The sequence below is a fragment of the Capra hircus genome, chromosome 3 (genome assembly GCF_001704415.2).
Source record: "Capra hircus breed San Clemente chromosome 3, ASM170441v1, whole genome shotgun sequence".
Lineage (NCBI taxonomy): Eukaryota > Metazoa > Chordata > Mammalia > Artiodactyla > Bovidae > Capra > Capra hircus.
The window spans coordinates 112965086-112991186 of NC_030810.1; the positions used below are offsets into that span (position 1 = coordinate 112965086).

Consider the following 26101-nt stretch of genomic DNA (forward strand, 5'->3'; position numbering starts at 1 on the left):
ATACCTGTCTCTTGTGTCCTTCTCATTTGTGATTCACAAGGGACAAGGGTGACTGTGTGCATCTTCCCATATTATTTTTTCTAAGGATGAGTGTTCTCTCCTTCAGCCTCCCATTGTGTGAGTTTCTTGAGGTGCCTCTGCTAAAGTGGGAAAACTGATAACCAGGAATCTAGAAGGAGCCCAGCCTCTCGATCTCTACCTAACTTCTTTTGTATCATCTGAAGGGTCTGGGCATCCATCATTCTGTCATGAGTGATGTTTTGTGTAGAGTTGATGTTTTTATTCCCTCCAGCTCCAGAACCTTTCACAGACAGTGTCTTTTTATACATATGCATGAGTAGAAATTACTCATCCGATTTTATGCATGGAGACGCTTATGAACTAAGAAGGGGAAGGAAAATCATTCATTCTGTCTGGCTTCATTTAGTTCCCCAGGGCTGCTCTGCACTCCATTTTGAGTCCCGGGTAGAAATCCCACTCGCTAAGGTGCTGAAACCTTTCACTACCTGTCAGTTCTGTTGGTACATCCTCACTCTCCTTAGGTGACACCCGTCTTCTCTGAGGCTCCTCAGATTTCCTCCTTCTCTTCGAACCTCTTCATGCCATTGCCGGCTGCCCTCTGCCCCTTGCCTGTCTGTTTCAGACCCATCTTCACTTGCTTCTTCAGCTCCATGAGCACTCCTACCCTTGTCCCCAGCCACTCTGTCTCTTTGCATGGGCTGGCTCCCTGTCTCCCCCTGGCAATGTGTTCTGCTTTCTACGGTCCTGAAGTAGCCCCCCTCATCCCTGCTAACCCCATTCAAGGGCACAACTTCTGTCAACTCTCGCCTTCCTCCCCAAACTCCGCATGTTTTCCCCACCGCCTGCCGTCCTGCAGCTCCTTGCAGTCTGACATTGATTTCCATCACTTCGCAGAAGTCACTCCTTCCGAGTGCACTGCTGGTGCCCCCCACGTCTCCAGATGTACCAGCATTTTCTCAGTTCTGATGCAGCGCCATTTCTCTTCCTCTGTGTCTCCTCTTGTTTCATTTTTTCCTGCCTTCTCTTTTGTTTGCTTTCAACCCTACATAGTTATGTGCATTTTTTGTCCCGTGCCATTCTTTAGCTTTCCTTAAAAGCAAGTTCTGCTGTTTAATCATCACAGGCTGATCAACTCCCTTGTGCTTAGGAAGGCTCAGTAAACTCCTAGGGTAGACCGTGAGCCTCCAGCAAGGGACTGCTGACATGTAATTCATGCTCTGGCTCTGTGTCCCATGCTCAGGTTACCACACACATCCAAGACCTTCCTTCTCTCCTCCCTCTTGCTTTTCATTTCTGACTCCAAAGGCAGAGTCATATGCACTGTGTAGAAAGCTCCAGGAAGGCCAAAACAGATAAGGCACGGCTTGTCTCCTCAAGGTCCTCACAGTGACTCTCTTTTCTATGATAGCTTTAAGGCTCAGGGGAATATGCCTGACGTAGGAGCTTTACAGTGACCAAATGATACATGTTTGTTACTAAAAATAAAACCCTGACAGAGTTTTATCAAGGAAAAAGTCAAATGCCCTTCCTTCAACATTTGTTCCTTCTAGTGCCACTCTGTATGCAAATATAGACACTCAGGTATTTTTTTCAAAATTTGATATTCTGTGTATTCCTCTGCTTCATGAGCCCGTTTTTCTCTCAGTGATGTGTCAGGAACTTGCTTCCGCATCTGTACTTACTGTCTTCTCATGAGGGCTTTGATTCAGAGTTCCAAAGTCAGTGTGATGTTTTAGGGTAACCAGTGTGAGGTGGCACGCAGCACTCCCCGGAGGTGAAGAGATCGTATCAGGGAGGTGACCAAGGGAAAGATAGCCCCGTAATCTGAGGCCAGTGGGAAGAATGTCCAGATAAAAGTGACAGGAGCAGTACCCAGCATAGAGAGGGCTAGGTCTGTGAACTGTTGTAACCTTGGATCATTCAGACTAGTGACAGCCCGAATATTGAGAGTAATTAAGAGAATCATCTTGCTTAAGGAGCAGGGGGAGAAAAAAATTCCCAGTGACTTCAGCTTGAATCTTTGGTAGTTTTACCTTTGTGTTCTGCCTCTGGTGGATCCCACTTGATTATTAAATTCAATCATGGCGAAAGGGTGGAAATTTTGTCATGGTAACACTTAAGCCTGAGCTCCACAGAAGCAGCAACCACACCTGTTTCGTGTACTACTGTATCTTAGTACCTGGAAGGATTCTTTCTACGTAGTAGGTGCTCAATAAATACTGCATGTCCAAGCTAGGGCAGGCTTGATTCACTTGTTGGCTGCACTAAAACATTCATTTCAAAATGGCTGTTAAGCCTGCTTATCCTCTTGGTGGCCTTATTCTCTACCCTTCTTCTTTTTTAAAAAAATTTTTTTTGGTGGGGACCATTTTAAAAGTCTTTATTGAATTTGATACAATATTGTCTCTGTTTTATGTTTTGGTGTTTTGGCCACGAGGCATGTGGGATCTTAACTCCCTGGCCAGGGATGGAACCCACACCCCCTGCCTTGGAAGGTGAAGTCTTAACCACTGGACTGCCCTTCTTAATGGCCGGCAGCATGGCCTCAGTGAGGCGCAGAGCCAGCCAGAGAGTGAATAGGTGTGCACAGCAGAAGAGTGAAGACAGCCACCAGCATGATCAGAGTTAAAGCCTCTGGATCAGTCTCTCTGTGCCAGGCGTTAGAGGGTATCTTTTACACTAATAATCATGGAAAATTCAATTAGGCCGTGTTTAGAAAGCTTCACATAATTAAACACTGCCTACCAGGGAGGGAATTTCCCTACGGAGGAAGAACCTGGGAACAGGGAAACCAGGCCTGGTCCCAGTTCTATTACTGAATGACTGCCTGGTTTCAAGTGCTGTTACTATGTGCTTCCTGTTTTTCTCTTTGAATACATAGAACCAGTTTAGAATTTGTGCAGAGCATTAAAGAGTCTCAGATAGGATAGTATGTGCAAATAATACCAGCCCTTCTCTGCTTGCCTTCTCTCCTTGCTGCCAAGTAGGCACTTGCCTGTTTTTCTGTTGAATGGTCTTGACCTTTCATGGGACACAGATACCTTTCACAATACGTTGAGGACTGGATTCTCTGCCTTGAAAAATTAATTTCTCTTCGCACTTGCAAAATTTTGATTTGTTTTTTGACGATTTATGGACCCCATGGCCCTGAGGTTTATGAATTCCAAGGTAAGACCCCTGATGCCAACAAGCACTATAAACCTCTTTGAATATTTTGCATCTCAAGCAAGGAGGGTTTATAACTGGTAGTCCTCCTGTAGGAGCAGACGTAAACAAACCGGTTTAACTGTTGTAATGATTTAATGCTTGAATGACTGACAGATATTACTTTAGCTTCCCAGGAGATATTTGCATGTTGTTAGAGGAGCTGTCTTACTCAGAACAAACCAGTTTTGTGTTGGTGGGTTTCAGATCATGTGAGGGGAAAGGATTTGTGTAGGAGGAGACCTCGTGGTGTCTGAGTGTCCTGGATTTGCATGGATATGGGGAAGTTGGCGCAGGGTCTGTGTTTCACTCTAGCGTGTGAGGATTATTGTGTGACCAGCCTTAATACCAAAAATGAGTAAAGAGAGACTACTCTTGATTCGGAGCTCTAGCCACTGTCAGATTAGCCCTTAATATTAATAGATCGTCTCTAGGATTGCTGCAGACAGAATCACGGCTCACCCCACAGTGGCAGCTGGACATGCTGTCTGCACACCAGCCTAGAGGCTGTATTTCAGCACCTGGTCCTCCAGCCTGCCTAGGAAGCCTCCCATGGGCCCCTCCTCGTGTCCTGGCACAGTTTGGAGGAAGGGTGGTGGTGTCTCACCTCTCAATGTATATCCATGGTGAGGATAAGAGAATAGCCATGGTGAGCCTGCTCTTCCTTTCTGATAGCACCGACCTCAAACTGTGAAGGTGAGGCTGACTAGGGGGTCCAGAGGGCAATGCACAGAATTCAGGAAATTTGCCTTGGGAAAAGCTAAACTGTCTGTGAGTCCCCACATCCTTTATCAGGAAGGAGCCTCTGAGAAGCAGTTATTGAGTTACAGCCTTTCCTGTTTGCTGGCGGCAGTTATGATCAGACTCTGATTAATTGCGTTCCCAGTATTTGGTTAACATTGCTGTGTGTCAAATTCCTAATCATCCTTCAAGGTTTATTTTAAATATATGTCATGCCCACAGTAGGACTCTAATTTCTGTTTCTCCTGTGGAGCCTAGGACTCCAAGGCTACATCGTCCTTAAGTTCACCCTTGTGCTATAGTTGTTTACCTGTCAGATTTTTTAGAAGGAGCTGTGTCTTATTCACCTATATGTCTCCTTGACTATTGTCTTGTACAGAATTGTGCTTAAATCATATTTTTTATGATTTAAATAAAATTGATTTCTTTGTAAATCTTTTCAAAATTCCCAGAAATTGGGTACACTCATTCTATAGACCTTTATCCAGAATTGGATGGATGGATGGACGGACAGACGGATGAAGCAACCAACCTGCGTACGTTTGTTGAGCCTTGAATGTGACTCATAAGTAAAGATATTTGGGCAAGGTGACAGAAAGCATTAACAGAATTTCAGGGCGTATGTTCTAATAGGAGATAATGAACAGCAAACAAATGACTATTGAAAAGGCTTCCCTGCAGTTGAGAACACTGAGAAATTAAGTGGTTTTGTTCAGCTTTGGAAATTTGGAAAACTCAGCAGTGGGCGCAGGATTGGAAAAGGTCAGTTTTCATTCCAATCCCAAAGAAAGGCAATGCCAAAGAATGTTCAGACTGTCACGCAATGGCACTCATCTCACACGCTAGCAAAGTAACGCTCAAAATTCTCCAAGTGAGGCTTCAACAGTATGTGAACCAAGAACTTCCAGATATTCAAGCTGGATTTAGAAAAGGCAAAGAAACTAGAGATCAAATTGCTAACATCCTTTGGATCATCAAAAAAGCAAGAGTTCCAGAAAAACATCTACTTCTGCTTTATTGCCTATGCCAAATCGTTTGACTGTGTGGATCACAACAAACTGTGGAAAATTCTTCAAGAGATGGGAATACCAGATCACCTGACCTGCCTCCTGAGAAATCTGTCTGTAGGTCAAGAAGCAACAGTTAGAACTGGACATGGAACAATAGACTGGTTCCAAGTTGGGAAAGAAGTACATCAAGGCTGTATATTGTCACCCTGCCTATTATGCGACTGCCAGGCTGGATGAAGCACAAGCTGAAATCAAGAATGCTGGACGGTAGATCAATAACCTCAGATATGCAGATAATACCACTCTTATGGGAGAAAATGAAGAGGAACTAAAGAGCCTCTTGATGAAAATAAAAGAGGAGCATGAAAAAGCTGGTTTAAAACTCAGCATTCAAATAGCTAAGATCATGGCATCCGGTCCCATCACTTCATGGCAAATAGATGGGGAAACAGTGGAAGCAGTGACAGACTTTATTTTCTTGGGCTCCAAAATCACTGCAGATGGTGACTGCAGCCATGAAATTAAGATGCTTGCTCCTTGAAAGAAAAGCTATGACCAACCTAGATAGCATATTAAAAAGCAGAGATATTGCTTTGCTGACAAAAGTTTGTCTAGTCAAAGCTATGGTTTTTCCAGTAGTCATGTATGGATGTGAGAGCTGGACCATAAAGAAAGCTGAGTGCTGAAGAATTGATGATTTTGAACTGTGGTGTTGGAGAAGATTCTTGAGAGTCTCCTTGGACAGCAAGGAGATCAAACCAGTCAATCCTAAAGGAAATCAGTCCTGAATATTCATTGGAAGGACGGATGTTGAAGCTGAAACTCCAATACTTTGGCCACCTGATGCCAAAAACTGATTCGTTGGAAAAGACTCTGATGCTGGGAAAGATTGAAGGCAGGAGGAGAAGGGGCTGACAGAAGACGATATGTTTGGATGGCATCACTGACTCAGTGGACATAAGTTTGAACAAGCTCTGGGACTTGGTGATGGACAGGCAGGCCTGGCGTGCTACACTCCATGGGGTCGCAAAGAGTCAGACACGACTGAGCGACTGAACTGAACTGTTCACTCTGCTCTTGGAAAGCCCAACATCTCTTCATGTGGTGAGATTAACCACAAAACAAAGCTGCCTTTGAACATATACCCACTCCCCGCCTTAAGTTGGTAATGGATGCTGGCCCATCCTCTCATTTCTGTGCAGTTGGCTCTTTGCTTGAGGGGTCTTCTTCTGATTATCTTGGCCTTTGACTTTATCTCTTGTCCAGTTTGTCTCATAACTGGAGGGTGAGTGGGTGATAGGAGAGGGTTGATTTGAGAAATGAAGCCATAATGCACAGTAAATGTGTTCATCTTGTTTTCTGGTGATGGTCCCAGTAAAAGGTGTTTTGGAGGGGAAGAGCCTCCGAAAGGCAACCCCTGATGCTCATGATCTGCATTTGGGCTCATTGTCCCTCATTGTGTCCTCTTAGCATGTAATCAGTAGTTAAGGATGACACTGACTGCTGGAGGTGGTGAGGTGCTGCTGATGCTTTTTCTTCCAAAGTTGGAGTGGCCATCCAGAGAGTAGCCCGTGGTTGGATCTGCCTATCCCTGCTCCCAAACACTGATAACAAAAGAAAAAATATGTTATGTGTGTGTGTGTGCATGCTCATATGTATGTGTATATATATATACATGCATGTAATACACATGCACACACATCTGTTTTTAATGTCTGTGTATATGTGTGTTAAGAAGTATTTTTTTATATTAAAAAAGCCAAATCCCTCTCAACTGCCTTTGTTCATTGATGGGAAGGGCAAAGCCCTGAGGAAACAATTAAGCTGGTCAGATGCCTTAGCGGACAAAGAGGAATTTGATTGACAAGCTAAACGTATGAGTGAAACTGCTGCTGCTGCTGCTGCTACTAAGTCGCTTCAGTTGTGTCCAACTCGGTGCGACCCCATAGACGGCAGCCCACCAGGCTCTGCCGTCCCTGGGATTCTCCAGGCAAGAACACTGGAGTGGGTTGCCATTTCCTTCTCCAATGCATGAAAGTGAAAAGTGAAAGTGAAGTCGCTCAGTTGTGCCCAACTCTTAGCGACCCCGTGGACTGCAGCCCACCGGGCTCCGCCGTCCCTGGGATTTTCCAGGCAAGAGCACTGGAGTGGGGTGCCATCGCCTTCTCCATGAGTGAAACTGCAAGTGCTCATAAACCTTTAGTGTCCCTAGCTAGGTCTCCCTCCTCACCCTCCATGTATTTACAGGAAACTCTTCCTCAATCTGTCAGAGCCAGGATGAATTCGTATGTAACTCCTAAGAAGATTACAGCAAAATGTTTCTGACTGCACATGCTTTCCTGTTGACCCATGTCCTGGGGAAAGGAAAGTAAGTTAATGGACAGTAGAATGCAGGTCTGGAGTAGGTCGCTCAGATGGTAGAGAATCTGCCTGCGATATGGCAGACCCGGGTTCGATCCCTGGATCGAGAAGATCCTCTGAAGAAGAGGATAGCTATCCACTCCAGTATTCTTGCCTGGAGGATTCCACGGACAGAAGAGCCTGGCGGGCTGTAGTCCATTTGGTCGCAAAGAGTCAGACACTACTGAGTGGCTAACACATTCACTTTCTGGAACAGGTAAAAGAGCCTCTGCTTTTAATCAAGACTCTGTACTAAACAGTTGTACTGATCTCTTGCCTCAGCCAGTCTCATTCCTTCTACTTCCAGGTCAGGCTCAACTCTCTGCCAGGGAAAGGCTTTACTACGTTAGAAAGGCCACACAGGAAGGGGAGAGAGAGCCCAGCCAGGGGTCCATACCACCCTGTGCGGCACCCAGTCGGTGCCCTCTTGGCTCAGAGGAGGTACTGCTGTCTCTTTCCCAAGTTGGACCCCATCTTCTGCTGTCTCTGTTTCTTGAGCCATCATTTTCTCTGTATTTCCCCTCAATCTGGAGGCTGTTTCTGTTTTGTTCCTTTTTTAGCCTATAAATAGACTCAGGTTTCACCATCCGAAAAAAAAAAAGATACTTCCACAGCCTGCCTTCCTATCTTGCTCTTTCCCTGCCAGGCTCTTGGGAACGATTGCATTTGCTGTATATATTTCCAAACCCCACTCATTTTTCAGCTCATTATAATTGGGCTTCCTGTGCTCTCTATAAACGCTGCCCTTGCTGAGGCCACCAGGGATGTCTTAGTTGCTGTTACAAGTTTCTGGCTCCTTTCTGTCCTCCTCTCTAGAGCACCCAGTGCCTTGGACCTTTCCCTCCTGGAGCCTGTCTCCTCCCCCAGCTTCCACAGTGGTTTTCTTTTGTTCCTCTTCTGCTTTCCTGGCCTTTTCCTGCTCTGTTTTCTTTTTCTGATTCTACCTGCTCTGCCCTCCATTTAAACAGATACTGTTGAGTAGGATTCTCTCAATGATGTTTGCTCTTATTCTTCTGGCTTCTCTGGGGATCTCGTATTTTCCATGGCTTTAGCCACCCTCTGAGTCCCGGAGACTCCCAAGTCTTGCCTCTCTCCTTGATCCCTTGTTTCCAGTTGTCTCGTAGGCAAGTTCGTCTGAGTTCTTTGGTGGCTCCTCAGAGTTGACATGCTTCGAGCCATGCTGCTCTTCTTCCTTCCCTGTACACTCAACTTTTTCCTTGTTCTGAGCCCCTCGGCCCAGTTAGTGTTTAATCCACCCATCAGGTCACCCAAGTTACATAACTCAGAATCTTCTCTCCCCACCTCCTTTCTCTCACATCCGGAGAAAGCAGCACTGCCGCTGCCGCAGTCAGGCCTGCAGCTTTTCTTGCCTGGACTCAGGTTGACCAGGCTGGCTGCACAGTCTGTGTGCTGTGTAACTGCAGGGTATACCCGTCCCTCTCCCCTGTGTTTGGCCCCTGACTTACCCAAACACCAATTCCATGACAGCCCCAGTGTTTGTGGATGACAAAACTAAAACCTGAGAATTGAAAGGCTCACTCATTGTCTCACAGTTGTAAGCAGCAGAGCAGGGGTTTGAGGCCAGTACTTCTGATTGGCAGGCCCGGGGGCAGATTCTTCCTCTTCCCCCAGACATTCCGTGTTGCAGTCATCTCTTCATTGGCCTCCCTTCTGCTCCTGTGCTCCTCAGTCTACCCTGCACGCCACCAGCTACATCATCCCCTGCTCAGACCTCCCTCAGTGCCCTGAACCCCAGAGGTGCAGGGACTCCGCAGCGGACCCTGGCCTGACCCTGTGTTCCCCTCTCTTGCCAGCCCTCCAGCACGTCTGTATCCCTGTGCCCGGGCACACCATGCTTTTCTCGGCGTCGTTTCCCTTGCAGAGACCCTTCTCCCTCCTCTGATCTGTGATGGTAGCTTCTCTTTGCGCCTTCCTCCAGGTCTGCTGTCTGCAGTGTGGGGTGCCAGGGAGGCCTGTGTGTGTGGACTGCATCAGCAGGCTTCTTCGCCATCAGGAGGGTTGCTGCCTTCCAGGCACACTGTTCTTTCTCTCTGGGTTCTTGGGACCTCTCAATGCCCTGCCCTCTTGGCCTTGGGGTGCTGAGGGCCCCCAGGGCTGCTGTATTATCCTCTGGGGGTTCCCTGCACTCTGCCTTCATCATTATAAATCCTCCCTAATAGACTCTCTGCAGATGACTCAAATTACCTGTTTCTTGCCAGCACCTAGACTGATGTGTTCCCCATGGCACTGTCCCTGCCACCCCCCACGTATTCCTTAAGAAGGCGCTTGGGCAGCAGCTCCTCACCGATCCCCGCCGCCCCATGGTGGGTAGCTTTCCTGGCTACAGGCTGGTGGCTGCATCCTCCTCCATGAGCGTGTCCACAGCGCTGTGTTCCGCTGTCTTCACTTGTCTCACCCCATCAGCATACTTGGAGCTCTTCAAGGACAGGCTCTGAAACTGCTCGACTCTGTATCCCAGGAGAGTCTGACATCGGGCAGGAAAGGGGCTCGATACAGAGCAAGATGTGCACTTCTGAGAATAAAGGTTATGCAGAACCACCCCAAAGGCACTATCCCTCAACGTCTGCTTTTGGGTGGCAGGAAGACAGACAATAAGAGAACTTCTGGCATACAGCAAAAAAGCCAACCAAGCCTCGCTGCCCCAGGCCTCCCAACTCACCTGTTTCCCAGACTTATTAAATAAAAACAAAAGACCGTTAAAATGTGATTGGAAATTGAAATGAGGTCAAATATGAGTCAGTTCATTGTTTTTTTAAGGTATGTTAGTGGCTTAGAAGTAAAGATACATGGTCCTTTATAGTTTAAAAGAAAGAAACTAGATTATGATGGAGAGGAGGTTGTCCGAGGATAAATCACAGTGATTCAGCTGTTTTCCTGGGGGCGTGTGTGAGAATTAGGGATGTTGACCCCTGGAGTGAACACCTGCCCTGACTCGCTGGCTTGTTCTCTTATCCTCAGTTCCTGGGAGGAGGTGCCTTCAGGTGAGCGGTGACTTGACCTCCTCTGGTGTAGCATCTGGCATCATCAGGCAAGCAGATCAGGGCAATCAGCAGAAGAAAAATACTAGGAGAGGGGAGTACCTGGCGATGCCAGCCAGGCCCAGCCAGCCATGCTGCAAGGCCTAGGTAGGGAGACACTTTCTCTTCATTTCCTGTCATGTGTTGAGCAAGTGGCCTGAGGGTGAGAGATTAGAGCCGAAGACACGAGCGTGTTACGGAGTGAGTCCCTGGTCCTTTGGACAGACGGAGAACAGTCCACCTTTGGACAGACTGAGATGTTCTTAGGACATTCGTCATATTCCTGAGTTGGTTTAGTTGAAGAAACTCGGATGTAAGGTGGGCAGTCAGGGACAGCAAAGCAGTCAGGCACCGCTTGCTCAAGTGCCCATTGAAAATCTTACCCATGTGAGAATGAATTCCTTTTCCATAAAGAATCTATAAAGACACTCAGGGCTTGGCAAAATACCTGGAATAAGGAAATTCATGGTTCCTAGGCAGCATAAAATGTACCAGAGCACTGACTTGGTACAGTGCTGGATATAGAGATGAAAGTAGTAATAACAGTTTAATAGCAAATGATGTTTGACAGTTATTAATAAACTAAGCAGATGATTCAGACATGAAGGACTTTAAGATGGCCAGGGTTCAGATTCTGTCTCAGAGACTGCAGCGGGCCAGATTGTGCTCCTCAAAAAGATATGTGGAAGTCCCTAATGCCTGGCATCCATGGACGTGACTTTAATTGGCAGAAGGACTTTGCTGATGTAACCAAGTCAGGATGAAGTCATGGTAGATTACAGCAAGCCCTGAGTCTCACGACTGGTGTCCCTATAAGAGGGGAATTTGGGGACAGAAACATGATGGGGAGGCTCAGGGGGACAGCTGTGGACATGGAGGCAGCAGATTGAAGCAACACCACTAAAAGCCGAGGGATGCCAAGGACTGCCAGCCACCCCTAGATGCTGGGACAGAAGCAAGGAATGGACTTTGCAGCAGAGGCTCTCAAAGGACCTGACCTTGCCGACATTGTAATGTCTGTCTTCTGGCTTCCCGAACGCCGAGAGGTTAAATTTCTGTTATTTTAAACCATCCACTTTGTGATCATTTGTGACAGCAGCCCTCAGAAACTAGTACTGATACCTCCCAGCTCTGGGCCTCCCCAGGGGCTCAGTGGTCAAGAACCTGCCTGCCAAGGCAGGAGATGTCAGAGACGCAGGCTCGATCCCTGGGTCAGGAAGATTCCTTGGAGCAGAAAATGGCAACTCACTCCAGTATTCTTGCCTGAAAAAGTCCATGGACAGAGGAGCTTGACAGGCTACAGTCCATAGCATTGCTGAAGCAACTTAGCCCACATGCGTGCACAAGCTGTGTGACCTTGAGAAAGTTGACTAACCTACCTGTTTCTTCATCAGTTGAATGGAGTCTGGTAGTAGTACCTATCTCATAAGGTTGTGAGGATCAAATGAGTTTTTACATGTAGTATGATTTGAGCAGTGCCTGGCACTCGAGAGAGACATGTGAGATTAGCAAATATTCTTGTTTACTTCAGTTTAGTAAAGATTTTTTTGATTGCCTACTGTGTGCCAAGCATTGTATATAAATCATTTCATCTGATTCACGTAACAATCCTGTGAGACTCTTCTCATACCATTTTGCAGTTGAGAGAACTAAAGCTCAGAGCTTTGAGAAAGTAGAAGGGCTGGCAACTCAACTGAGGCTTTGCAGCTCTGTTTTGTCTGTTCTGTTATTCTATGAAACCAAAGGATCTCAAGGACAACAGGGGAGTGGATCAGGAAGGATGTGAACTTTTGATTACGATTGATTTTGCATTGGGAAGATTTATGCCTGACCTTTCTCTTCACATACCATTTAAAAGAAGGGCAGTATTCACTGTCTTAGAAGCAAGAGGACAGTTGTTCATGGGGAAATAGGAAGAAGATGCAGCTTTCTAAGGAAGGCTCCCCAAGCACATACCAATCAAAGCAGCACCCTTGTATTTGTGTGGGCTGGTGTTTTCTCTGCTCCCTGGCTCTGGGAGGAAAGCTGTGTCTCTGAGCAAGAGCCTTCAGGAAGCCTGAGCATCCTAAGTGTAGGAAGGCTGGCTGACCCCAGGGAACATGAACATGCCAAATGTGCAAGCCTAGATAACACAGAAGCAGAGGAGAAAGAATGGGCAGGCTGTGTAAACATATTTGGTTTTTGCAAGCCAACAGCAGGTGACAGTTATTTTGTAGAAATGACCAGTGTTGCAGAGAAGTTAAAGCCTTGGGGTGTATGAAAGGATTGTGGTGGTTTTGTGAGGGACCCTAACCTGTTTTTTGCCTGCTTGTCAAGTAGCAAGCAGGAAGAAATTCACTTATCACAGTGCTTGGCATTTAGAAATTGCTATATGGTGGTTTGTGGTTGATTCAAGTAAACCAGCAGAGATTTTGTGGGGGCATAAGAAAGCACTTGTAACAGCTGTGGAATTAAAACATAAATTAAACGCTAAGATAGGACGTGAGGGTGCCTTAACTAGACTTTCAAAAGATAAATGTGTATTTGTCTGGCTCTCACTAGGTTTTAAAATTCAATTGATTGCTTACTTCTTATTCTAGGTGCACACTAGAGAGTTGTCATAAAAATTTAGACGTGTTTATAATGTTATGCCTTGAAGAAACCTTAGAAACCAGCTGTGATCCTTGAATTTCTCCACCTGCAGTTGCGTAGATGGGCCTGTCTCATGAGGTCTCTCCTAGCCCGAGAATCCCAAGCTTCTTTCCAGATCACGCTGTGTGAGGCAGGTCGGTGAGGTACGGCACAGCTATGGCTGCAGGTGGATCTTGTACAGTGTACCCCTACCCCTCAGACAGCTGTGAACTAAGGAGACCAGTTCCATGAGGGACTGTGGCACCATTTCCGGAGCTGATCGCCGTACCTATATGACAAATAGCAGCCCGGAGAAAAGTAAGTCTAACGAAGCCCAGTACTGAAATCAAGAATGGCTAAATTGAGGGATGAGGAAAAGGAATATTGAATTAACTTCTGATAAAACCAGCCCCCAAAAAAGAAAACAAGCCAACGTGATAAAGGGTCCTGGACATACAGTGGGAGAGAAAGATAATCAGACCAAAGCAGCAACAAGAAAAACGATCAAAATGAAAGGCAGTTTTATCTAAAGGTTAGATTAAAATAAGAGACAAAGGGAAAGGAATGATGACTAGGGACAGAAGTGTGAAGCTGCGTGGATGTTCCAGGACTGGGTAGGAAGAGTCAAAAACACACCAGTATTCAGGCAGCGTGCACGGGCTGGGGGGAGGGGGAGGGGTTGCTCATTGCTCCAGGTTTCTTTGGTCTGTTTCTATTAGTAAAGTGTTGGGGTCCTCCCTCCAGACCACTGCCTTTTCTAATATTCTCCCCAGGCCATCTGAAGATAACACATTCTTTTGGAGGACCCAGAGAAATGGCACAGGCTGGACTGTTTGGGCAGAAGCCATGCTGGGTTTTCCCAGGACCGTGGCTTCATGGCTGTGCCACACTCACTGGTCTCCGTCCTCTGCATTTTCACATCATGCTGCTGCTTCCTCCAGAGGTTTACCTTAAGACCCCGCTGGGTTCAGTCTTCACCATCTACTAGTTACTTGGCAGCTTATCTTTTTAATCCTGGTTCGTTTCCATGTGTCCTTGTGGGATAAGGATGTCCCTGCCTTCCAGGACCTTAAAAGAAAAATCTCTGCTCCTCGTTCAAATTGGAGAACCCCCAGAGAGTGGTGATATTGGGGAAACAGTGATGATTTCTCTTGTTCTTCCATTTGTTGTCTCCAGGGTTATTTCCACAGTTTTAAAATATCTGTGCAATGAGTTATGGAGTATCTGTCCATCTACCATCTCATCCACTTTCAGTATTTGTCCAGCCCAGAAGTTTACAGCCACTCTGAAAGATGTTTTTATTGCTCTCAGTTTATGGATTAGGGAAGAAGGCTGAGAGAAGTAAAAGAGTTTGCCTGGGCCCGAGGCAGGTCTCGCTCCTCTGTTCTGAGGTCCCATGCTTTCTGTTGTGTCAGGTCCCAGCTGGCTAGGGAAGACATGGCAGGTTTTGAGCAGAAGGCAGCTTGGCGACTTCTCTGTGGAGCTCTGTGTCTGTGGGTGTTAGATGGGGGAACATGGATGTGGTCTCAGGAAATGTTGCAGGTGACTCAAAACCCTTTCCATTCTCTGTGGCCCGTGGGTTGAGAGGTCAGCCAGCAGTCCCCATGGAGATGAGGGGAGACGGGGACAGGATGCTAATGCTGGGGTGGGGGTGGTACATGGCCATGGCATTTTAGAGTGTGTAACTTTCAGAGGGCGGAATGATGACAGAATAAGATTATGACCTCAGGAAATAAGAGATGAGAACTTAAGATGCTAACTGGGTCCATAAAGGTGAGACTGTGAAGAAGAATCACATGACTACCTACAGTTTCATATAATGTCCTTTGAGAAGTATGGAAAGCAGAACTTAAGGTCAAGTATAAGTGCAGAGGAATTCAAAGTCTGAATGCATTGGGCTCATGGAAAAGGCTGATGATGATATATGTATATCTATGGCTGATTCATGTTGAGATTTGACAGAAAACAACAAAATTCTGTAAAGCAATTATCTTCCAATAAAAGAATTTAAAAAAGAAAAGAGAATAGCGCATGACAAAGAAATTCTGAAGTTGCTTTGTTCTAACCATGTCTCTCCTTTTTTTTTTTTTCCCTCAAGTAGAGAACTATTGGATCTTCAAACCAGAAATGCTAGAACATAGGTGATTTGAAAAATGGAAGAAATTAAAAAACCATGACGAAATAGGCAGATGTCCCTCCCTCACTCCTTTAAATGTGTCCAGGCCTTGCTCACTTAGGACCTGGGCTCCTGAAGAATATGATTACAAAGTCATTATTGGTCACCTTTGCAAAGTCATGAGAAATAGATGAGATATGAGAAGATTACAAGAATAAGACATTTCACTTGTCAGAAAAGAGGAAAATCTGAATCTAGGAATTATAGATTAGTGAATTTGTCATTGCCCCTGGGCAAAATTCTAGAAGAGATTATTAAGCAGATGATCTGTGAGAGCTTGGAAAAAGAAATAGTGATCACTGAGCCAGTCCTCAAAACCAATTACCAGATGTGCTTAAGAAATCTGCCTTGAGAGCAGTTGTGCAAATTAACTTCCAATGTTTGAGGTGATCACAGTGTGAATAAGCAGTGAGATGCTGTAACTAAAGAAAAAAAAAAAAAAAGATCAGAGAGGCTTTGCTAAAAATTCAGTTCTAGGGCATAGAAAGTATCCAGATTCACTCTGTGGTGTTCTCATCCCTTTAGGAATATGCATTTAGTTCTGTAAACTGTATTTTGAGTCACTGGTAAATTGGAGTGTATATACAGAAAAGGTTAACAAGGAAGATAGAGATCATATTTACTAAGCAAACAACTCATCATGTGTTAAGGCATTATGCTAAATGTTGGAGGGGAGTTAATACTATGAAGAGATCATTAATTCACCTATTTCAGATGAGGAATGAAAGAGTTATGCCGATTGAGTAGTTTGCATAAGGCCAACATCTAGGAAGTGGCAAAGCTAAGGCTTCAACCCAAACCTCTCAACCCAAAGCCCATGCTCTTTATTACCAGAGCAATAAGTAATCTAGAAAATGGACTGGTTGAGGAACTCTTCAAGAGGAAAAATGAGAGGAGTAAATAGAAGTATGGTGATGGTTTCCACATGTTCAGATGGTCACCACTTGGAAGAAGGATTAGCTTTGTTCTCTAAGACAGAACTAGGGCGGTAATGTGGTGTACTAGCCGCAGTTACCATTTACTAAATATTTGCTATAAGCTGATCTTTCTGTATACATTCATTTTTTAAACCTCATGAGTGAGGTACAGTACTGTGATTATCCCCACTTCACAAGTGAAGAGCCATGAGGAAATCAAGATAATGACCAGGATCTCACAGCTATAAGTAGCAGAGTCTGAGGCTATAATCCCTGTCTGTCCTACGCCAAGGACAGTGTTTTCAGCCACTTCTCTCTACTGCATTCCTGTTGGTAGATTTCTAATCAGTATAAGGGAAAATTCCCAAGTAATTAGAAGCCCTCAGAAAGGAGGAATGGATACTCTAACATGAGTGAATTGCCCACCACTGACAACTGCTGAATGGCAGGGGTGCTGGGTTGGACACATCTGATGATTACATAGGTATCTTTCTACTCTGTATTCCAACTTTTTTTCTATTTTCCTGAGAGAAACACATTTACTTATTGATTAATAGTCAAGGAAGTGGGAGCTGGGGTTGGTGGTGAGTCTTGTGGTTTTTATCAGTTTGGCAACTTGAATTCCAACATGATGATAAACCCCAAATCCAATTCCTCCAAGATATTGTTTATATTTCAGTTATTTATGGTAGGTTTATGAACATAATCTGCAGAAAAGTCTATTGCTTTGGCTTTAAAGCGTATAGTTTCATTACTAAGTGAAAATTACAATTCTATGCATATTTTGAAATAATGCCAAGAAATTATAAGAAATTTGAAGTCAGAATAAATGTAAAAAGATCTTTTGCTTTTGTTTAGCCACTCAATCATATCCGACTCTTTTGAAACCCTGTGGAGCTCACCAGGCTCCTCTGTCTATGGGATTTCCCAGGCAAGAATATTAAAGTAGGTTATCATTTCCTTCTCCTGGGATTCTTCCCAACTCAGAGATCAAACCCATGTCTCCTGCATTGCAGGTAAATTCTTTACCGCTGAGCTACCGAGGAAACCAGTAAGATCTTCAGTTCAGTTCAGTTCAGTCGCTCAGTCGCGTCTGACTCTTTGTGGCCCCATGCATTGCAGCTTCCCTGTCCATCACCAACTCTTGGAGCTGACTCAAACTTATGTCCATCATATCACTGATGCCATCCAACCATCTCATCTTCTTTCGTCCCCTTCTCCTCCCACCTTCAATCTTTCCCAGCATCAGGGTCTTTTCCAGTGAGTCAGTTCATGCTGGGCTGGATGATGCACAAGCTGGAGTCAAGATTGCGAGGAGAAACATCAATAACCTCACATATGCAGTTGACAGCATCCTTATGGCAAATGATGGAAAGCAAAGAGGAATCAAAGAGCCTCTTGAGGAAGTTCATGAAAGGGGTGTGAAAAAGCTAGCTTAAAACTCAACATTCAAAAAACGAAGATCATGGCATTCTGTCCCATCACTTCATGGCAAATAGATGGGGAAACAACGGATGTGACAGACTTTATTTTCTTGGGCTGCAAAATCACTGCAGGTGGTGATTGCAGTCATGAAATCAAAAGACCTTTGCTCCTTGGAAGAAAAACTATGGTAAAACTAGACAGCATATTAAAAAGCAGAGATTTTACTTTGCCAACAAAGGTCCATATTGTCAAAGCTATGGTTTTTCCAGTAGTCATGTATGGATGTGAGTTGGACCAAAAAAAAGCTGAGCACCGAAGAACTGACGTCTTCAAACTGTGTTGCTGGAGAAGAATGATGAGAATCTCTGCACTGCAAGGAGATCGAACCAGTCCATCGTAAAGGAAATCAACCCTGAATATTCATTGGAAGAACTGATGATGAAGCTGAAGCTCCAATACTTTGGCCACCTGGTGGAAAGCACCAACTCATTAGGAAAAGAACCCTGATGCTGGGAAAGATTGAACACAGGAGGAGAAGGGGATGACAGAGGATGATATTGTTGGATGGCATCACCAACTCAATGGAAATGAATTTGAGCAAACTCTGGGCAATGGTGAAGGACAGGGAAGCCTGGTGTGCTGTAGTCCATGGGGCTGCAAAGAGTTGGCTATGACTGAATGAGTGAGCAACAACCATGTCCCACCCACAACACACATACACACATACACACTCATGCTCGCACAGTCACAGTTCTTAAAACCAAAGTATGAAGAAATAAGGGTTCTTTTTTTTTTTTGAAGGTTCGTAACTTTTATTATTTTTTTTTTAATTTTTACTTTTACTTTATTTTACTTTACTGTATTGGTTTTGCCATACATTGACATGAATCAGCCACAGGTGTACCTGAGTTCCCAATCCTGAACCCCCCTCCCACCTCCCACCCCATATCATCTCTCTGGATCTTCCCCGTGCACCAGCCCCAACCTTCCTGTATCGAACATAGACTGGCAGTTCATTTCTTACATGATAGCATACATGTTTCAATGCCATTCTCCCAAATCATCCCACCCTTTCCCTCTCCCTCAGAGTCCAAAAGTCCATTCTATACTGTTTATGTCTCTTTTGCTTCTCGCATACAGGGTTATCATTACCATCTTTCTAAATTCCATATATATGCATTAGTATACTGTATTGGTATTTTTCGTTCTGGCTTACTTCACTCTGTATAATCGGCTCCAGTTTCATCCACCTCATTAGAACTGATTCAAATGTATTCTTTTTAATGGCTGAGTAATACTCCATTGTGGTTCTTGGAGTATATTTTGTAGATTTAGAAATTGGGACCTGAGCCCTTAATTTGTTGATCTATTAATTTGTGGGTGAATGAGGTCACATGGAAAAACTGCCTGCTTCTTGATTGTATTGGTAGATATTTTTCCAAGCTCTTAACTATTTGGCCTTTTAGTTAGCTAGAGGTTCCAGGCTTTTAATAACTTGCACATTGAGTTTCTGATCTCAGATATAACAGAGCTGTCTCCAGTTCAAAGAGTTTGGCTTCATTCATGCCCAGGCTGTCATCGTGTTTGCCGAAAACGTGCTTTGTCTACAAAGGTGAAGGGCATCCTAGCTTGCTGCCACCCTGAGTGCCTTCCGTGTCTCTGAGTCTTGCTGGCGTGTGCATCTGCCTTCACGTCTGCTCCGTCCGTTTTAATTCTGGTTCTCAGTCCTTAGGTTCTTCTACATGTGCTCAGCCATCTCCGACTCAGTACGACCCTGTGAACTGTAGCCTGCCAAGCTCCCCTGTCCATGGGATTCTCCAGGCAGGAATACTAGGGCGGGTTGCCATTTCCATTGGGGTGTTACGTAATAATAAATGAAAAACTCAGAAATCAGAGGAGCTTTATGTGTGACGCATCTGAACTAACAGGAGCTGTCTTCTGGGGGGAAATGAATAGCCAAGCAGAGTACATTATGGGTGCTGATTAATGACAGGAAGGATGCCTGCCTCCCCTCCTAAGCAGATGTTAGGAACCTCTTGTGCCAGTCACTGTGCTGGCACTGGAGTACCAAGATGTGGTCTTTGGTTCCTTCAAGAAGCTTCAGTGTAAACATCATCATGTGAGATACGTGCTATGGTAAAGGTGAGCCCAGGGGTGTCAGCAGCTCAGATTTGCAGGCGATGTGGGCAGGGAAGCCTTCTCTGAAGCAAGTCTTCAAGGATGCCAGAGGTGTCACCACAGATGCAGGGGCAGGCAGATGTATGCAACCAGTCCTGAAGAGCTATGTAGGTCAGGCCTCTGGAGAGGGATGAAAGCAGAAATGCAGATACTCCATGCTGAGGAGTTTGGGCTTTATCCTGAGGGCAGTAGGAAGCCTTTGAATGGTTTTTAAAAGGAAATACCAGGATGTTGTCTGTGTTATTAAAAATGCTGTTTTTTTAGCAGAATAGACAGTGGGTTGGCAGTAGGTGAAGTAGGAAGCAGAGAGACCCTAGGTGAGTTGCAAGACGCCAGATGAATAGTAAGGACCTGTGGACTAAGGCAGTACTGTGAGATTGAAGAAAAACACATTCCAGAGATGTGTCAGGAGATGGACTGCAGAGAACCTGGTCATGATGACAGATAGGGGAGAACAAAGGAAGAAGGGGTCGAGGGTGTTGCCCAGGTCTCTGGCTTGAGTGGACATTGCACCCTTCATCAAGAGGGGGCTCGGCCACTCGCCACAGCTAGAGAAAATCACATGCAGCAACAGAGAGCCTGTGTACCACAACAGAGACCCAGCACAGGCAAGAAATAAGTAGAAAATAGTTTTAAAAAGGAGAATATGAGGGGGGGAGTAAAGCTGAGAAATTCTTTAGTTTGCATGTAACAAATCTTCTGTGTAAGAGTAAAAAGATAAAGCTGCATTTTGAGCCATGACATTAATATATAAAAACTGATTCGGGTATAAAAGCAAAAAGATTTTGTAATCATTGTGTTACTGTAAGTGCATTTTTAAAAGACTTAAGAAAATTTGCTGTGTTAGACTTATGGTTACAGTCTATGCTTAACCATTTGGAAAATGCAATTGACTGCATAAAAACTTCCTACTTATAGTTGTTAAAAGAGTTTGTAAATATTTGGATGGTTTTGCATTAAGGATTAAGCAAACATTAAATAACATACAAATAATTTATTCATGGCACTCATTTTCTATTTGTTTATTGATATCTCCTGCCTATGAGCTCCATGAATTCGGGGGCTTTTTTCTGTCCAGTTACTTGTACCTCTGGCTGCTGGGACAGTGCCTGACCCCCAGTGTGCACTCTGGGGGATTGGCTGACTGATGGAATGAATACATGGACGCCTCGGCCTGATGGAGAGGGATGGAAAGTGGATTAGCTGTCACCAAGGGACCTAGATAATGAAACAGTGTCTTAGTCTCTCCATAGGTGGTTGGCATTGCTGGTTCCCTAAGTCTTCTCATTTGGAGGTATTAGGAAACCTCCCCACATTTCCCTGGATTAGAAGCAGACTTACTGCTCTGATGAGGATGGAAATGATTTTTTCCTGTAACCTACAAGTCACCAGGAAAGATGTACTGCCCAGTGCTAGCGTGGGGTCCACGTCCTGCCCATGTCCACCCTCCAGCCTCTGGAGGTCACTCACAGGAACGTCAGTGTTTGTACAGCTTGCGGCAAGTGCCTCCTGCATTGTGGTTTTCATCGGAAGGAGGCCTTCTCTAAGCACTGATTAGAGCTCTGTCTGCAGGGGGTCGTTATACAGAGGTTTCCTTGTTGGAGATTTGAACCTGAGCCATTTTCAGTGCATTTTTCTGTTGTTCTCCCTATAGGATCTTCTACGTCTCTCATGATTCCCAAGACTTGAAGATCTTCAGCTATATCGCTCGAGATGGTGCCAGCAATATCTTCAGGTGTAACGTCTTTAAATCCAAGAAGAAGGTAAAGGGGCTGTCATTGGTCATCTCTTTCTCTGATGGAAGCAGAGTGTTCCCAACATTGACCTGCCTCCTTGCTGATGAAGAGGCAAGATTTGGAGGTGGCTATTTGAATGCAAGATATAGGGCACCTCTCTCACTCGTCAGCCATTGCTTGTACATAATGAAATTCTCTTTCAGTTTCATTTGAACTTGGTACTTAGTTGTATGCAAACGACTAGAGAGATTGCAGCCACTGGAAAAGTGCTTTGGAACACTGCAGGCAGACAGTACCAGGAGTGATGCTTATGGTGTGTGGTAGGAAAGAAGGCTGCCACTCACCGAAGTCACCCTTCATCATAATTCTGTATTCTGATCAGTGACCTCCAAATATGACATGGTGGGATCTAGTTAGACTTTGTGATGTTGGTTGTCCTGGATGGTTATTTTGGTACAGTAACCTTGATGCTTGAGTAAATGCAACCTTTGCAGTTCTGTAGAGACAGGGTTCCTCTCTATCATGCCTCTAGGAGTCTAATGCACAAAACTGGGGTTAGGAAACATGAGCTGTAACCCCTCTTCTCTCCTGGACCCCTGAATTATGTTATGAGGGTCAGTATCCCCCTTCGATCTCAGCTTCCCTCTCTATAAAATAAGGAGGGGCATCAAAACAAGCATTTCCTAAAATGTACCCTGTAAAACATTTACCATCCAAAACATTTAATATGTTAACATTTAACATATTAAAACTATTTAATTTAAATGTGCTAGAAAGTCCTAAGTTAGAGAAATCCCTTTAGCTTTAACCTAGCATTTCTCAAACTGAATTGGCCATGAAATCATATTTTTTTCCATGTATATGTGTTAATGTCCTGGGAATTACTTTTCTGTAGAAGAGAATTGGAAAGTAATATTTGTGTCTGTAAGGTCCCTGACAGGTAAAGGTGGAACGGTAAGATTCTTACCACTCTAGACACAAACCAGTGACCCTGACTTTCTATGAGGGCGACTTCTGAATTCTCTCCTGCTTGTCCCTTCTTCGATGCCATGTGACATCTTAATGCATCTTATGTCCTAAGACAAATAGATTGGTGGGTACTGTGCCAAGTGGGGATAATGAGAATAAAACATGACAGGGTCGAGATTTACTGTAATATTATGTATGTCCCATCTCCCACCCTGGCCTCACAAAGAGAATTATACTTTGCTGATTCAGCCTCTTCCTCTAAGGAGATGTGTGCCCTTACCCACCTATTCTCAGGCTTTTTAATGCAAATCGTGGAATTGAAGGGAAAGAGCCAGAACTGGAAAGGTAGAAGGAAAAAAGGGCAGGTTACCAGATTTCACTTTTAGGTAATAGTACAGTTGAGAGGGGGGAAAAAATGAAAGTAGGATATGAAAGAACTGATAGAAAGAGGAGGAAGTGTTGCAGGAAGGGGGACCCCTTCCAGGGCCTGAAACTGGGCTCTTGTCTAACACTTAGAAATGAATTGTCTGAGGAAGCACATGTGCTGACAAGGCAAGAGATTTTATTGGGAAAGGGCGCCCGGGCGGAGGCAGTAGGGGAAGGGAACCCAGGAGAACAGCTCTGCCGCGTGGCTTGCAGTCTGGGGTTTTATGGTGATGGGATTAGTTTCCGGGTTGTCCTTGGCCAATCATTCTGACTCAGAGTCCTTCCTGGTGGTACATGCCTTATTCAGCCAAGATGGATGCCAGAGAGAAGGATTCTGGGAGGTGGTCGGACATGTGGTGTCTCCTTTTGACCTTGCCTGAACTCTTCTGGTCGGTGGAGGCTTATTAGTTCCGTGTTCCTTAGCAGGACCTCCTGTCATAAAACAACTCATGCAAATGGTGCCTGGCCAGGGTGGGCCGTTTCAATCAGTGTGCTTCCCCTAACAGAAGGAGAAGGACAGAAAGAAAGCCAGAGGGACTGGAGATGAGAATTTAGGGGTTGGGAGAGGGAAAAGCACTTGTGTGGTTTTGAGGTGTAGTGGAGCTCGGAAGGAAGGAAGGGAAATGCACAGTGTTCCTGAGACTTAGAAACTGGACCGTCTGCAGGGCTCCTCAACAGGAACAAAGACTAGACTCCCTGTCATTCATTTTGAGTGCTCCACTCTACATTAAGTTTTGTCCAGAGACCGGCTGTGTGAATCTGGGACTTTATTAAAGTTACAAATACCATATTTTAATTTACAGAGTGCTTTAATGTTTAATCTTCCAAAAAATCCATGTGAAGAAGTTAAGATGGTAATTTCCATGGGATAAGTAAATTGAAAGATTAAATGACTTGCCCAAGGTCCCATGAATAAGCACTGACTGGCTAGACTCAGGGAGACATGTAGAATGAAAGGATTTTAAGCAGGAACTCCAGGTAAAGGAGATCGTTATGTTTGCTTCGCCATCTGATCTGGTACAGCAGCCCAAACACAGTGGGATCGTCCAGTCCTTCTGCCAAAACCTGAGTCTAAGAGCAATGCCCACTAGAACTTTGATCTTGAAGAGAAGCACAGAATGAAGTTCTTATTACCCAGGGAGAAAGGAGCAGTCATCGGGCCCCCCTCAACACCAGTTTTGTCCATGTCTCAGAGCTAATGCTGACCTCTGGCTGTTTTATTTTCTCTGTCCCTTTTGCCCTCACCTACTGAGACTCTTAACTCTTCTGAGCTGGTTCTCAGGCCCTTTTTTGGCTTGTAGCCACATGGCTGAAGGAATTGTTTACAGACAGCCTGGGCTGTGAGCCCCATTGCTGCTGAACTATAGGTGGAAGGGCTGGTTTCCACGCCAGGAAAGAAAAGTGAATTAATTGTTCTGCAAAGGAAACAGAGTTGGGGAGGAGTGGGACCACGTCTGCAAGGTTTTGCAAGCTTACCCTGGTTAGTCTCCAGATCTGGTAATTTCCTTTCTTATAAAGCATTTCTGATTCGGAGAGATAATAGTTAGCTTGGGAAGGAGTTTTAATTGGCAAATGGTAGGAATACTTAAGAGGTGAGGGGGAAAGTTCTAAATACCCTGAGTAAGTGTGTCTAGTAGAGTTGTTTCTGGTGGTTGTGGGTCAGTCGGGAGGTCTCTTGACTGTAGCTGAGCAGTAAAGAATGAACTCCTGCAATGCAGAAGTGGCAGGAGATGTGGGTTCAATCCCTGCATTGGGCAGATCCCTTGGAGAGGGGTCTGGCAACCCACTCCAGTGCTCTTGCCTGGAAAATTCCATGGACAGAGGAGCCTGACAGACTATAGTCCATGGGATTGCAAAGAGTCAGACATGACTAAAGCAACTGAGCACACACAGGGAGGTCTCTTGACTGGAAACCAGTGGACCTGGGTGTTCTCCAGAGCCTTTATGTTGATCATAGTGTGGAGAAACCTTCTATGAGCTCCTTGCTATGTTAACGCTTGGTTATTGCTCTTCACATCATGTCATGTCCCCAGTGTGTCCTCATGGCATTTCCCATGACAGGCTTCTCATGTGGGTGAGCCTTACCTTATAGTTCACCATGGGAAACGTGATTGCCTCTTCCATAGTTAATAACATGGGTAGGATTCTCAGATTGCCTGGCAGATGACCTCCCTGCACCTGGCTGCCAGCACCATGGTTATTCTGTGCCTACAGATCTTCCTTTAGTTACCCATGTAGCCGATGTGGTTCTCATCTTTGGAACTTTAATCTTAAGCTGATTTTTTTCAGTTGGGCCTTCGTCAAAAGTAAGGTAGCAGAATATTGTAGGGAGATAATATACTATCAGCCATTCATCTATTACTCTATATTATCCATCCTTATATTATTAAGTCAAATAATATCCAGTCAGTTTGGGTTACTTGCTATGTGCTCGTGACTGTTCTAGACTCTTCATTTAAATTATCTTACTTTGTTCCTTCAGCAGCCCTGTAAGCTGTAGGTCCTATGATGTGCTTAGTTTTATGGATGAGAAAATAGAAGCTTAAGGGATGTAACTCTTCATAAGTGGTGCAGAGGCTTCCCTCGTGGTTCAGTGGTTGGAACTCTTGAGTTCCAGCTGCACGGGGCTCAGGTTTGATCCCTGATTGGGGGACTAAGATCCCACATATAGCACACCACCGCCTCCCCCCGCAAAAAATGTGGTGGAGTTAGAACTATACCTAGAAACTCTGACACTGGAGCTTACCTCCTTCACCACCGCATTTTATTATCTTCATCAGGAAATTGCATGACTGAGGAATAACCTATTTCTCCAAGGTCTACTCGTAAATGAATTTTACTGTACCTGTTACTGGGGTATGAAGAGCTCCTTAACTCTGAATGGTCCAAGTCACTTTGACACAGATTTTCCTTTTTTTCTCTTAATATCTTTGTATGGTTAATCCTGACTCCATTTTATAGTGGGAGAAAGAGAGGGCCCAGGAAAGTAAATACCACTGATCACACAGTGAGTCAGCAATGCCCCTGAGATAAGAACCTAGCTTCCTGCTTCCTAGTCTAAGCTTTGGCCGCTTGACTCTGTTACATAAAATTCATAAAATATATGTGAGCCTCTCTGTGTCTGAATTTCTCCAGCTACCAAATAAGATGAAAGGCATCCCAGAAATGCTGATCTGTGGGTATGGAGTGAGGTGACCTTCAGGAAACAAATTCCGTGTGACTAGGAGGGATCACCAGGATTGTAATGGGG

General features: G+C 44.9%; 1 protein-coding gene across 2 annotated transcripts in view; it reads left to right on the plus strand.

Moving 5' to 3' along the window:
• Positions 1–26101, plus strand: part of C3H1orf226 (chromosome 3 C1orf226 homolog) — a 358341-nt gene that overhangs the window by 272739 nt on the left and 59501 nt on the right. For both annotated transcript variants that reach the window (XM_018046419.1, XM_018046420.1), the window contains exon 5: positions 21375–21483. In XM_018046419.1, the coding sequence (XP_017901908.1) occupies positions 21375–21483 (109 nt within the window). The remainder of the gene's footprint in view (positions 1–21374; positions 21484–26101) is intronic.